This window comes from Onychostruthus taczanowskii, unplaced genomic scaffold (assembly GCF_017590055.1).
Source record: "Onychostruthus taczanowskii isolate IOZ18803 unplaced genomic scaffold, ASM1759005v1 scaffold41, whole genome shotgun sequence".
Classification (NCBI taxonomy): domain Eukaryota; kingdom Metazoa; phylum Chordata; class Aves; order Passeriformes; family Passeridae; genus Onychostruthus; species Onychostruthus taczanowskii.
The window spans coordinates 7,062,155-7,076,639 of record NW_024501571.1 but is presented as its reverse complement, the minus strand read 5'-3'; the positions used below and the strand labels follow the sequence as shown (position 1 = coordinate 7,076,639).

At 48.9% G+C, this 14,485-nt stretch overlaps 1 protein-coding gene across 1 annotated transcript in view; it reads left to right on the top strand.

The window, feature by feature from the left end:
• The window catches only part of PLXNA4 (plexin A4), a 456,808-nt gene that overhangs the window by 19,045 nt on the left and 423,278 nt on the right, over nucleotides 1-14,485 (top strand). The window contains exon 2 of the mRNA XM_041413432.1: nucleotides 9,718-10,981. Within this exon, the coding sequence (XP_041269366.1) occupies nucleotides 9,803-10,981 (1,179 nt within the window). The 5' untranslated portion in view covers nucleotides 9,718-9,802. The remainder of the gene's footprint in view (nucleotides 1-9,717; nucleotides 10,982-14,485) is intronic.

The window sequence follows — 14,485 nt, the reverse complement described above, 5'->3', positions numbered from 1 at the left end:
TAAAAACCCACTCAGAAGCATTTAGGAATTTGGTCAGAGTTAGGAAGTGCAGAGCAAATAAAACAAGGAGGTATCTAAAAGTTTAATTTTCAGAATCTCCAGTCAATATCAAAATTCTGCTAATGGCTGCAGTGAAGTGCAGCTTTTTTTTTTAGGGTTGGGAGAGGAAATGCCAGTCAGCACTGCTGCTTCCCAAGGGTGTGTTGGACTGGAGATCTGGCTGGGATTTGGGATGGCCCAGCCACCCCTGTTTTGTGGGGCTGCCTCATCTGCTCCCTTTAGCCACTCACACGAGAAGCTGAGGATGAAGAATTTGCTGTGTCAGATCTTTTCCCTGGCCCCATCCCGAGCTGGTGGCTGCTGCTCCAAAAGGAGCTGGATACCTGCCATAAATAAAAGCAGGGAATTTTATGCTGAGTAAAGCATAAAGAGAGACTCTGTTCTCGCCTCTGCTGCAAGCCCTGCACCACCGAAGAGAAATTATCACACCTCTGACTCTTCCCTGCCAGCAACACAGGCTGCTAACAGCATTTTCTTGATGTTCCCTCTCCTGCTGCGTGTCCAGCCCATTTCCTGCGAGGTTTGGTGCAGTTGCAGGATTGATGGTGCTTCCCTGGGGGACCCTGGCTCTCCAGGAGCACACAGCTGTGCCCTGCATTAACCACACTGGCCTGGCCACTTGTAAACTCTTCATTTGGGAGGAGCTGCCACTTGCTGTGAGCCAGCAAGTGCTGGGCACTGCTGACTGATGCCCATCTGGTGTGCAGAGTGCCTGATCTGTGTAGCAAATCCACTGCTCTGCATCCCTCTGAAGCTTGATTTCCAAACCTTATTCCCCATCTCTGTAGAAACCCAGAGCACCAGGAATATTTCTCTGTCTGCTCTGGGGTGCCCTGACCCCCAGGGGAGCTCTGACTCTGACCCTCATTCATGGAGAAAGTTTCCCAGACTTCAAGATAGACCAGAATCCACAAAAGTGTGAAATAGATTATATAAAGCAGTGTAGGTGTATCACTTGGTGAGAAATTTAGGGTTTGGGATTTTTAGTGTGTTGTGGATGGAAGCAGGATGGAGGGCACAGGGTGTTGTCCTGGGTTTCTTCTTCATGCTTCTTCTTCCTTCTTCTTCATGGCTTTGGGTGGCATTTTGTAATTGGGCAGAAAATTCCTCATTGTAGGCCTCAAGTTGATCAGTTATTGGGTTAAAAGGGAAAATAATCCAGGTGTCAGTTCTTAATTGGATAGTTTAGTCTTAACAGACCTTGTAACAAGAGATTGTTGGCCATTGTGTGCCTTGCTGCAGAACTCATGGCTGTGAGACTGTTTCACTGATAAGAAACAATAAACACCTGAGTCTGAACATGAACTGTTGTCTCAAGTGCCTTCAGTCCAGACCCAGAGAAACCAACAACTGGGACCCCCACACATCCCCATCCAGGCAACCTGCTCTGTGGAAGGTGTCCCTGCCCATGGCAGAGGGCTGGAACAAGATGGTCTTTTAGGTCCCTTCCAACCCAAAATGTTGAGTTTTTATCTCTCAGGTCAATGCAGAGTTCTCCTGGGGGTCAGAGCGTGGCAGCACAGAAAGTATGGAATTCTCAGCAGCCAGGGTTCCAACACCAAACCATTCTGGGATTCCCTGCTCCTGCTATCATCTCGGATTTTCCCAGTCCTGTTGCTTTTACTTTTTCCCTCAGACCACTCTGCTCCAGCTGTGTTTTGAATATACAGCAAAATCTCAGGCTTTGAAGGCTGGGGATTCTCTGCTGGCTTCTTTGCCAGTGTTTTCCCCAGTTCCAAATTTAGATCTCAGTGCTCCCACAGCCAGCTGATCAAGGTTTTGGTTTTTTTCCCTTGTTTTATCTCACAGAGATCTGCAGAGTGAAGCAGGCAGTGGCCACAGGGTCCCTGTGAATGCAGAGTGGCTCTCCCTGCCACTCTCGCAGGAGGCAGCTGAAGAGCAGTGAGATTTGGCTCCTGGGGGATACACACACTGCTAATTGTCAGGCTTCAGCCTGACACAGGGGACTTGTGTCTCACAGATCTTCCCAAAATTGCCAGGCAGGGGGAAAACATCCACCCACTGGCATCCAGAGCAACACAAACTCTGCTGAAACAGCTTCAGCCAACGAGGAAACAAAACAGCTGCCTGCAGCTGGTGGGGAAAGCCAGGTCACAGACCCTTCCTGGCTGTGCTGGCGCTCCCACCTGAACCAGACCCAGCAAATTCTGATTTCTTTTGGGCTTTTTCAGAGCCCCCAAAGCCTCGAAGGGAATGTGTGAGCATAAGCTGAGCTTCTGAGGAAGGAAATGCCATTTTCCTCAAGGCTGTCCTAAAATGCTGGAATGGATACACGGCTCTCCCTGCCACTCTCGCAGGAGGCAGCTGAAGAGCAGTGAGATTTGGCTCCTGGGGGATACACACACTGCTAATTGTCAGGCTTCAGCCTGACACAGGGGACTTGTGTCTCACAGATCTTCCCAAAATTGCCAGGCAGGGGGAAAACATCCACCCACTGGCATCCAGAGCAACACAAACTCTGCTGAAACAGCTTCAGCCAACGAGGAAACAAAACAGCTGCCTGCAGCTGGTGGGGAAAGCCAGGTCACAGACCCTTCCTGGCTGTGCTGGCGCTCCCACCTGAACCAGACCCAGCAAATTCTGATTTCTTTTGGGCTTTTTCAGAGCCCCCAAAGCCTCGAAGGGAATGTGTGAGCATAAGCTGAGCTTCTGAGGAAGGAAATGCCATTTTCCTCAAGGCGTCCTAAAATGCTCAATGGATACATGAGCTGGGGAGACCTGCTGGGATGAAACCCTGTTCATTTTCTTTTCAATATTCATCAGTCCTTTAGGGGCAGAGGCTGTGTTTATTCCTCTTTGTGTCTAGAGCTCATCAGGGTCTCCTTTCCAGTGAATTGCTGTCCTGGCTTCTGCTGGAATGAAGTTAATTTTCTTCCTGGGATGGTGTGGTTTGGATTTGGTGTGAGAATCGTGGTGATAACACACTGATGGTAGTGATAACAACTGATGGCTTTAGTTGCTGTTAAATAGGGTTTAAACGAACTCCAGGACTTTTCAGCTTCTCATGGCCTGACAGAGAGAAGGCTGGAGGTGCACCAGGAACTGGGAAAGCACACAGCTGACCCTGAATATTAGGAATATTCCATAAAATGTTAATTTTTTGGCCAACCTGGCACTGCCAACCTCGTGAGAGCTGCACCTCGGTGAAATACAGCAGAGAAACTCTTAGTGCTGGGGAGAACAGAGTGCCAGCACTGTGTCATGGCTTTTCTGGGGACAGGAATGGGACAGAAATCAGCCTGACACTCTGGCTGTTGGCAATATTTCCCTTTTCTCAGTGCCCTGGACTATTGTATTTGCGGGGTTCCCAGACAAAGGCAGGAATGATGAATTTGATTTTATGTTCTCAGAAGGCTAATTTCTTATTTTAAGATATTATATTAAAGACTATTAAACTAAACTATAAGAATACAGAAAGGATACTTACAGAAGGCTAAAAAGATAACAATGAAAAACTTGTGACTCTCTCCAGAGTCCCAACAGAGCTTGGCACTGATTGGCCAATAAGTCAAAATAATTCACAGCAGAAACCAACAAAACAATCACCTGTTGGATAAACAATCTCCAACCACATTCCAAAGCAGCAAAACACAGGAGAAGCAAATGAGATAAAATTGTTTTCATTTTTCTCTGAGGCTTCTCAGCTTCCCAGGAGAAGAATCCTGGGCAAAGAGGATTTTTAAGAGAATGTGACTGCGACACTGGACCTCTATGATCTCACACCCACAAGGTGGGATCAGCCAAGCTGGGCACTGCTGTGACATAGTTTGCTTGAAATCAGTGACCTTGGGTGCTCTTGCTACACCAGTTTGTTTGTTGGAGGGGTTTACATTTCCCCATTACTGTGATAAGGAGTGATTTTCATGGATTTGTCCTCAGGACACTTTCAGCAGGCTGGGAATTACTGTTACCTGTGTCATGTCACTGGAAGGTTGGGCTCCTTCCAGTTCAGGGTGTTCCATAACACCCAGCCCTGGGGACTCACATCCCTGTCTGCTCCAGAAAAGAGAGTTTACCTCCGGTCTTTGGATTTGTAGGTTATTTCCATGACCTCAAAACTCCATTCTTATTTCTGTGACGCTGAATATTTGTGTTCTTTCATTCCAGTCTCTGTAGCAAATTCCTGGAGGAGCTGAGAAATCATTACAAACCCCTCTGCTCTCCCAAGCACACAGGAACACAGCTCTGACCTGCTTTTGCTGGTAGAAAACCAAATTTGAAATGCAGGCAGAAACAACATCCACATGCAGTTTTATCACATGGGAAGAGCTGGGAAAAAAGGGAAGAAAGTCCCACTCATGGCATGTGTTAATCCCATCATTTAATACTCTTCTGGCACAGACACAGGTAACAAGGTGATGGGCAGCATCTGAGAGCCTGAGAAGAATAATCTGTGTGATGAGGGAAGGCTGTGTTGTCCCTCTGCATTTTAATTCTCTTGCAAACAAACCACTCCTGAAATAAATCCCTTTATTTGGGACAAACTGCAGCTTGTGCAGGGATCTGTTCTTTTTGGTGAGCTCCAAAGTAAAGCTGCTCTGGTGTGGGGTGTCCCCAAAGTGAGACTTGCCTTCATCTTGGGCAGGTTGTAAATTCAGGGAGAAAGGATTTAGCCAAAGTTAGAATCCAGTCTTTGTTGGGGAAGCTGTTGACAATGTCCCTATATGGGTTTTTCTTGCCATGTTTGCTCCCAAAGAAAAAGCTTCTATTCACGGTAATCAGGGTTTATTAAAGGAAACCATGAACAAAGTCTTTAGATGAGATTAAAGGGATTGTGTAGCTGCACTTGGTGCTGAATTGCTCCGTGCTGGCTCCGGCGCTGGGCGTCTGCCTCGTCAGCATCTCCTGCATCCTGGCCACCAGCAGCCTGAGTGCAGGAAAAGCAAACACAGCAGCATGCTGCCTGATTAGCTGGGCTTCATTAGCCACCCTGGCACTGCCCAGGAGCCCTGGGTGCTCCTGCCTTCCTCCTAGCCAGGTGGGCAACTCACCCCATCAGGGGTGCTGCCAGGCCCTGTCCATGAGGATGAGCTGAGTTCCCCCTCCCTCCCAGAGCTGTTTTTCAGCTCATTTTGGTTGTATTCAAGGCTTTAACATGTATTTTTTGCTCCGAGCTGGACCCAGAGTGGGATTGCTTCTATGGCTTTCTGTATCCAGGCTCCTCCTGCTGACTTTGTGGTGTCCCTGCTGCCACACGTGGCCGTGGCAGGGGACCTGGTGACGTGGCTCTGTCTGACACCTCTGATGGCAGGAGGGCTGTGTGTGTGTCTCTGAGGGAAATGCTGTGGTAACCACATGTCCTCTGAGCAGAGAGAGACGCAGCTCTCCCAGGATTTTCCTGGGAAGCTGTGAGAAGCTGTGGGAAACTTGGAGAGAAGAACTCAAACATCTGTAACCATTGTTTAGAGATATGCTTCTCCAGAGTGTGCTACTCATAGTTCGCCAAGAGTATGAGAGAAGATTCCTAAAGGCCAGTCAGGTCTTGGGTCCACCACTGTTTCTGCAAGAACTGTAGATTTCTAATATTAAGGTGTCTTTTCATGCCTTCTGAGGATGGAGTCTCTGTATCACCTTTGGCTGTCCCTGGCACCCCTTTGGTGATAAAATGCTGTTGTCTCATGCTCACCCAGTGACCTGCTCCTTTCAGGAGCTGTCACTGGAGTGGGGTGGATTTGTCCCAGACTCCAGTTTAGGGACATGACCATGGATTTTGTGAAACTGTCAATCAAAACCCAGGTCTCTCTTTCCCCTCTCCCTGTACACTTCCTCCTGAGTCCTTCCCTCTCTCTCAGCTGACAGATCAGTCCTTTGTGTCTTCTTTATTCCTGATTTATTCCTACTTCCTCAGGCATAAATCCTTGACTTTGTCCCCTTGAATGCTGCTGCATTTTGAGGATGTATTCATCATTCCCTAAATTTCCCATCTAATAATCAGAGTTAAAAGACATGTGGATGTTTCTTCCTCTGAGACTCCTTCACACCCAAGCTGTTCTTGCCCAGAATCCCATGTATTTACCACAGAGTTTCATGTTCTGGAGTCTTGGGATTGTGTCCTGGAGATCCCTGAGCAGAACTAAACTGAAACCTTTAACTCAGTGGTCTCAAACCTTTGCTGGAAATGCTCAATAACAGCAAAAAAAGAGTAACTAGACTGTGGGGTAGCACCATCACTTGCTGTTCTCCAGGAGCAAACCAGTATTTAAACCAAACTCCAGGAGTTCAAAGCATCTCCTGGGGAATGTGTTATTTGCAAGCCATAAAGCTGTGATTCCACAGGCAGGACAGTGGTGTGAAACCTCTGAAACAGCTGGATTTGCTCTGTGACCTTCCCAGGGACCTTGGGTGTGCTGATGGAGAGGCTGCTGTGGCAGGAGCCACGTTGAGGGGTGACCTGGCCTCACACAGGAGCCCTGTGTGGTGCTCGTGGCATCCCTGCTGGCCACATCCCCAGTGGAGAAGGCAGTTTGGGCTTATTTTGGAAAAAGCCAGCTCAGAGCCCGAGTCCAGCCCTTGCTGGCTGTGGCCTTTTGTTTATTTGCTTTGTTTTTAGATATAATTACTCTCTTGTAGTCTCTGCATGTCCATGGCACTGTATTATTGCCTTCCCAGCTGCTGTGATTCCTGCCATCCAGACACAGGGAAAAAAAAACCCATCCACAACCCCCTTCTCCTTGGTGCATCCTCTGAGGGCTTGTACAAACCCTGCTCTACTCTGCAGCTAAACATCCAGGCCTCCTTGCCCCTGACCTCTGCTGTTATTTATTAATTAAGCCAAATTATAAATTATAGCCCTCCGAGGCTCCAGGACTGATTTGGGCTCCAGGACAGAGGGTACAGCAGGAGCAGATGGGAGAGGAGAGAGTGCCAGCAGCAAGCAGAGAGAAAATCCTGCTCCTAGGGTCACTCAGATGGCTGCTGGGAGCTGGCAAAATATCCCCAGGCTCTCCCTGCTTTGTCCCAAAAAGCTGCTCCTGCGCATTCCTGGTGTTCTCAGGCTGCTGGTGCTCCTTCCTCTGCAGGTGAACTTCCTCCCCCATGAGGTTCAGTGTTTTGGAAAGCACCCTTGCCTGCTGTAAAGCCTTCCTGGGGTTTCTCACTGGAGTCTCTCTGGTTTCCAGATGAAATTTGCTGTCTTTGCCTGGAGGGATCACAGAATGGTTTGGGTTGGAAGGGATCTAGCAAGGTTCTCCTCACCATTCCTTTCCTCTTCGAGTGATAATCTGACCTCAAATCAATTCTCACCTGCATGGGCCTCGAAGAATTTATGCCTGGAGACTGTCTCTTTCTCATTTTGTGTTGGCTGTGTGTTTTAATGGGCAGATTTTATCCCATTTTTGCAGGTGCTGTGATGAATTTTGGACAGAGGGGCTGCTCAGTATCAGCCTTGGGATTGCAGCAGTTCCCATTTCCCTGCCCTGCAGCTCTGCTGACTCTGCAGAGCAAAATACAGTAAAATAGAGGGGTAAAGCAGATACCTTTTTAGTACTTGAAAAGAATAATTCCTCCCTAGATCTGCCTAGCTCCTGATCAAACCAGTGCCTGTTAGAAACGTGGATCATAACTCATCAGTGACGGGAGCCGGTGCTCAGGGTCACCACGTGATGCTTCTGAACACAGGGCTCAAAGAGGGACAGCTTCCCTCTTCTGCTCTCTCAAGGATGGGCCCTTTTGAAAGAGGAATGCTTGTGTGGGGAGAGCTCATCCCACCACTGCTCTATCCATCATAATAAAGGTTATTAACAGCCTACGTGACCAGCCTGCCTATCCCTGCAGAGACAGTCCTGCAAACTCTGCACTATAAGCTTGCTTTTATTAAATATTTGCTTGACCAGAGAGGCAAAGCAGAACAGGGTAAACATGACTAAAGTAAATGTGGGCTGACCTTTGTCCATCATCCATGCAACGCCTGTGGCTGCTGCAGCAGGGAGGGCAGTGGGAGGTGAAGGTGATCCTACAGCAGCTTGGGAATTCCGGCTGCTCTGCCAGGATTTTGAAATATTTGGGGTGGCATTAAAAGTGGTGGCTGCTCCACAAGCCCAGACTTACCCTTTCCACTATCAGATCTAATCAGCCTATGGGTCAAAAGAATGTGAGATTTATTCTCCCTATTATTTTTTGAAGTAAATTTTTCAGTTTCACTGGCGTTAGCAGAGCTGCAGAGATATGAAAAAGCTGCACATCCAGGCCTGTGTCACTGTCACATCTTCCTTCCTGCTGGGATCTGCACACAGGGATTTTTTCCTTGCCTCCTACTTGTGCGAACCTGGCTGTCACCACTGATTACACCCCTGATTTCAGCAAATTCACTCTGTGACAGAGGGGCTGGGACACTGCGGGAGTGGAGCTGTGTTTGACTCGTGCCCTTTTAAAAATCAAGAGCAGCTTTGTGAAGTTCTGATCTGGATGATAGAGGAATGAAGGGCCTGGCCACCAGGTTTGTGTGGTCAGCACTCAATGAGGAGCTTGGCTTGTGAGGACTGAGCTGGTAGAACTCCATGTCCCACATGCTCTGTGGGGCCATGAAGGGTAAAGCTGTCCTTAGCACAGAAGGAACCAAAAAAGTGAAGGAAAATGGAGCAGATGGATGTGCTGAGCAGGAAGAGGTGTTTCCATGGGGCTTGGTGATGTGCCCACCAAATGTTTGAACCCCATACTGCTCCCATCACCATGGTCAAAACCTGGGAGACTTTCAGGGACTGAGTGGTGCAAGGGAAACCTCTTTCCTCTCTTTGGAAAGTACCAGCCTGGTCCTTGGGTCATTGTTTCTCCTACTTCACGGTGCTTTAGGCTTTATCACTGCTGGTAGATAAGCAACCCCTTTCTCTTCAGTGAGCTGAGCTCCCCAGGAGAGATGGATCTCTTTTAGATGATGTTCCCTTGGCTGTGAAGTGGGTGGAGAGTGGTCTGCGGTGAGAGCCCAGGGGAGAGAGGACACCCGGTGCTCCTTTTGCTCCCAGCCCGTGGCAGACGTGGCAGTGACAGCTGGCACACCACAACCCCTGGGTCGGTACTGCAGGCTGGGCTGGTGTGAGGCAGCTTTGATGGGGAAGCCACAGAGCTCCTGCTCAAACAGAACTGTTCTGGTCTGGGATCTCCCTGAAATGATGTTAATGTCACACCATAGCTGGCTCCTTCCTGGCAAACTTCAGGGGCTGCGGGAGAGCTCAGCATCCATCTGGCCCCATCCCTGCAGGCAGATCCCTGACCTTCTCTAGGCTTCAGTGCCTGGTCCAGAAGAGCAGGATAATAATCCTTCTCCAGTTCTGGCGTCTCAGATAGCAAATCCACAGTTGGGCTGGTGCTGGCAGTGCAAACAGCAACGCTGGCTGATGTTTTTACCATTACCCTGCTGCACTTGCAGTCAATATTTATGCTGCACCGTGGGGCACGTGGGTGTGTAATGGAGAGGGAAAGGGTGCTGATTTATTACTCTGCTGTGTGATTTCTGCTTTTTCTCCCAGCATCTTTTCTGTCAGGAGGACTCCCTTTGTGCTGGTTTTAAGTAGAGAGCTCAGAGTGGAGAAAGGGAGGATTAGCAATTAAATACGCTCTGATGATGGCATGGTTGTGAAGGAGGGAGGAGGAAGGAATACTCCATAGTAATGTACTTTTGTTTTCTTTTTTCTCTGCTTGTAGGGCAGAATCTGCCAGGGAATTGGCGTTTTGAGGAGTTTTACAGCTTCTAATCCTTGTTGCCTTGGGAATATAAACCTCTCTAATCATGTCGCCGGCCATGTGGAAATGGACTTGCCTGGTTTCTCACCTCCTGCTGTCCACCACAGTGTCACCTCTGGGCAGACAGCAGCCACCCCATCCAAAGAGATCCTTCATTACCTTCACTGGAGAGCAAGCAGAGGGAAACTTCAACCACTTGGTGGTGGACGAAAGGACTGGGCACATTTACCTGGGGGCTGTCAACAGGATCTACAAACTCTCCAGTGACCTGAAGGTCCTGGTGACCCACGAGACTGGTCCTGATGATGACAATCCCAAGTGTTATCCTCCCAGGATAGTCCAAACCTGCAATGAACCCTTGACGCCCACCAACAACATCAACAAAATGCTCCTCATAGACTACAAGGAGAATCGGTTGATAGCCTGTGGGAGTCTGTACCAGGGCATCTGCAAGCTCCTGAGGCTGGACGACCTCTTCAAGCTGGGAGAGCCCTTCCACAAGAAGGAGCATTACCTCTCTGGGGTGAACGAGAGTGGCTCTGTTTTTGGAGTCATTGTTTCTTACAGCAACATGGACGACAAGCTGTTCATCGCCACGGCCGTGGATGGCAAACCGGAGTATTTCCCCACCATCTCCAGCAGAAAGCTCACCAAGAACTCCGAGGCTGATGGGATGTTTGCATATGTCTTTCACGACGAGTTTGTGGCCTCTATGATCAAGATCCCCTCAGACACCTTCACCATCATCCCCGACTTTGATATCTACTACATCTACGGCTTCAGCAGCGGGAACTTTGTCTACTTCCTGACTCTGCAGCCTGAGATGATCTCCCCACCCGGCTCCACCACAAAGGAGCAGGTTTATACCTCCAAGCTGGTGAGGCTTTGCAAGGAGGACACGGCCTTTAACTCCTACGTGGAGGTGCCCATTGGCTGTGAGAAGAACGGGGTGGAATATCGATTGCTGCAGGCTGCCTACTTGTCAAAGGCTGGGGCCATCCTGGCCAGGTCTCTGGGAGTTGGCCCTGAGGATGATATCCTCTTCACAGTCTTCTCCAAGGGGCAGAAAAGGAAGATGAAGTCCTTGGATGAGTCTGCTCTTTGCATCTTTGTCCTGAAAAAGATCAACGACCGCATCAAGGACAGGCTTCAGTCCTGCTACAGGGGAGAGGGGACGTTAGATCTGGCCTGGCTCAAGGTCAAGGACATTCCCTGTAGCAGCGCGGTAAGTGGAGCCCCTGAGCACCTCACCTTGCCCTCCTCAGCTATCAATAGGTCTTGTCCTCAGATAACCCACATTAAGGCAGAGACCAAGGAGCTGAGACTGCCTTGTCCCAGTGCTGGCTCTGCCTCCAGCTCACCACACCACCCGATTTAACCAGTTCATGCCCCAGTTAGCTCATGGACAAGCTGGTGAAGGTATCAGAACAAGCAGACATGCTGTGTTTGCTGACGAGCTGAACCAAGCCTTGGAATGTTTGGGAGGGATGTGCCTGTTGTAGTTACTTCATGGTGCAAATCACAGGGGTGAAATCACTTAGACCCAGGTGCAGTCTCAGCTCAAACCTATACCAAAACAGGACCTAGAGATGTCACAGCTTGTGCCAGTTTCTGTGTATGCTAGTGTAATTTTGCTTCCCTGGGCTTTAGCTGGGGCAGGATTTATTCAGGGAACTTTATGAAGCCAGGGTTTCATTTCTTCCAGGGCTGAGAAGCACTGGCCATTAACCATCAAAGCCCCTCGCCTTCCAGTCTCCAGCCAGCTCCTCACTGAGAAATTAAGGCCTGGCTGCAGATCAAGGATTAAACACTGCAAGATTTAAGGGCAGGACTGGGGAAGAGGCTGGTCTATCTGACCTACAAACGGTCTGAAGAAATTGCCTCGGTTTATTCTGGGTGCCGTTGCAGGAATGTGCACAGGGCTGGCTTTGATGGCAGGCACAGACACGGGCATTACAGCGGCACCGCGCCCGGGGCTGCAGGAGCCGCTCCCTGGGCTTTGATTCCCACTCTTAATTAGCTCTTTCAAGTGAGAGTTCCAGTCTGAGCAAAGGGAAAAGCCAGAGTGCTTTCCTGCCCCAAAATCTCCAGGCAGGCAGTGCTTAGGTATGGTTGATGCCCCGTGTGAGGAGACGTAAATCTTGACTCCGTGTTTCAGAAGGCTGATTTATTATATTGTGATAGATATTCTATTAAAATGATATATTAAAAACTATACTAAAAGAATAGAGAGAAAAGATTAATCAGAAGGCTAGAAAGAACAGGAATGGAGTGATAACAAAGGCTTATGACTCTCAGAGAGCCCGAGCCAGCTGACTGTGTTTGGCCATTAATTAGAAACAACCAACATGCACCAATCACAGGTGCACCTGTTGGTAAACAATGTCCAGACCACATTCCACAGCCATCAGATAGTTAATTGTTTACATTTCTTTTCTGAGGCTTCTCAGCTAGAATAGGAGGAAAATCCTAGCAAAGGATTTTTCATAAAATATCATGGCTACACTTAGGATATGGGATTGCTTCTAGGTGCTCAAGCCTTGTTCGCTGGGGTGTTCTTCTCATGCTCCAAGGACAGACCATGAGGAATGTGGATGGCAGTCTCATTGCAAGGACACTGATCCTGCCTTACTCTGCCCTATTTCCCTTTTACACCCCTCAGTGTCCTTGTTTGACCTTGCCCTGCTCTCATCCTCCCACACTGAAGGGACAAGTCCTTGATTTCAGCTGGGATCTCCTCTGCCTCGACCCGCAGAGCTCCCTGTGGAGCGCTGCACAGGGAGAAAGGCTCTGCCCAAATCTGGCTTTGATTTTTTTGTTTAGCCTCAAGGCCTGTGCACATTCAAAGAGCTGCCTTTAGATTTAAGCTGGGAGCTTCCCACTGGAGTTTCTTTCCTGGGCTCTTAAGCCTCTCCATGCATTTGCATATTTGCTCTGCTTGTGCTCCACACTAACGTTTGCAGTGCTGGACGTCTCCAATTAGGAGGCTTGAAACATCTCAGTCCTGCCTTCTGTGGCTTTAGACAGGAGCAAAAAAAAGCCAACAGCTTTCTTGTGTCCCATGGGGTGAGTCCCAAACCAAGAAAACTGGTGTCAGACTGAGTAGGGACAGGACTGCAGAGCTGGAGAGAGGACACGGTGGGGAAAAGTGTTAGAGCATATTTATGAGTGTACATCTTCACTGTGAATCAGAGACACTACAAAAGGACCTGGAGATGCTTGAATTAAAAGCAGGATGTCTAAAGTGTGTGACTAAGTAGGCTGTGCTCTCCTTAAATGAGCCTACTTGGAGCTGCTGGCAAGCCCTGCCTGAGATCAGCTGTGCTGCCTGAGGGAAGAGGTATTAGTGACTTGGCTGCTGAAAGGGGCTGCAGAGTCCAGCTGCTAAGCTTGGAAAATATTTGATGGTTGGTGAAGTATTTTGGAGGCTGGATGTGTGTCTGTGAGAGCCTGGTCTCCTCTGCTGATGTCCTGCTTGCCAGGCAAGCCCCAGCACTGCTACTCTGCTACTCACATGTGTTAGAGCAGCTCTAAAAGCAATCACAGAGCCATCAGTGAGCCTTTCCCTGTGTTTGTGGGCATGTCAAATGTTTCTCTGCTGGTGCAAACAGAATTTTAACCTGCCTGTGGTCCAGGCTGGAAGTGAACTTCAGCTTTGCTGCCCTGCCTCTGGCAGCTGAAATTCTGTATGAGAACACGTCCAGCTGATGTGCTGGGCACTGAGCATTTCAAAGTGAGAGGAGAGATTTGGATTAGGTGTTAGGGAGAAATTCTTTACACAGAGGATAGTGAGGCATTGGAACAGCTCGCCCAGAGCAGCTGTGGCTGCCCCTGGATCCCTGGAAATGTCCAAGGCCAGGCTGGATGGGGCTTGGGGTACCCTGGGATGGTGGAAAGTGTCCCTGTCATGGCAGGGGGTGGCACTGGATGGGCTTTAAGATCCTTTTCAACCCAAGCCATTCTGTGATTCTTTGTAGGACTGAGGAGCTGAGTTCACTGCTCTGTCCTTGCCCATCAAGGCACCACTTTGTTTTAGTAACAAATATCCTTCTAATTTTTCTAATAATTCTAACAGGGCAATAACTGACTCAAAGTGGATCCACGTGACAGGATCCACGTACTTCTGCTCCTGCCTTGGTGTAATCCTTGCTCAAAGCTATTTCAGGGCTAGAGAAATCTCCTGGGGACTATTTCCAGCACAACTATCATAACCTGCACACAAATAATTCCAGGGATGTGGGGGAACAGTGCTCTGGTCCCCAGCAGCAGATTCTGCAGCGCCTCTGGTCAGGCAGCTTGGTTACATCTGGAGCTGAGAGAGTTGAGGTCAGGAAAGACCTTGGCTGGACAAACTTTGTCTCATGGTCAGTATTCAGCAGGAGGCATTGGGTCCCCAGATGTCCTGCAGGTCTGGATGTCCTGGAGACTTGTTCCAGAAAGGTCAAGGCAAAGACAAAACAAAAAAAACCTCTGTGATAAGCCTGTGCTTGCCCCCAAGTGCCTGTTGTAGATGTCAGCAGCGTTGTAGCAGAATTTCTAGAGTGGGAAAGGTGAAAGTCCAGAGATGAATGGAGAATCCTCAGTGTTCATTCCTCTCCCATCCCTGTGTTACAGCTGTCCTCCCATTCATCTTCAGCATAAATCGAAAAAAAATGACAGATTTTTATGTCTGGGCAGTTGATTTGCAAATTGGTGATGTTCACTCAGGTGATGAATGGTCTCAGGTAAT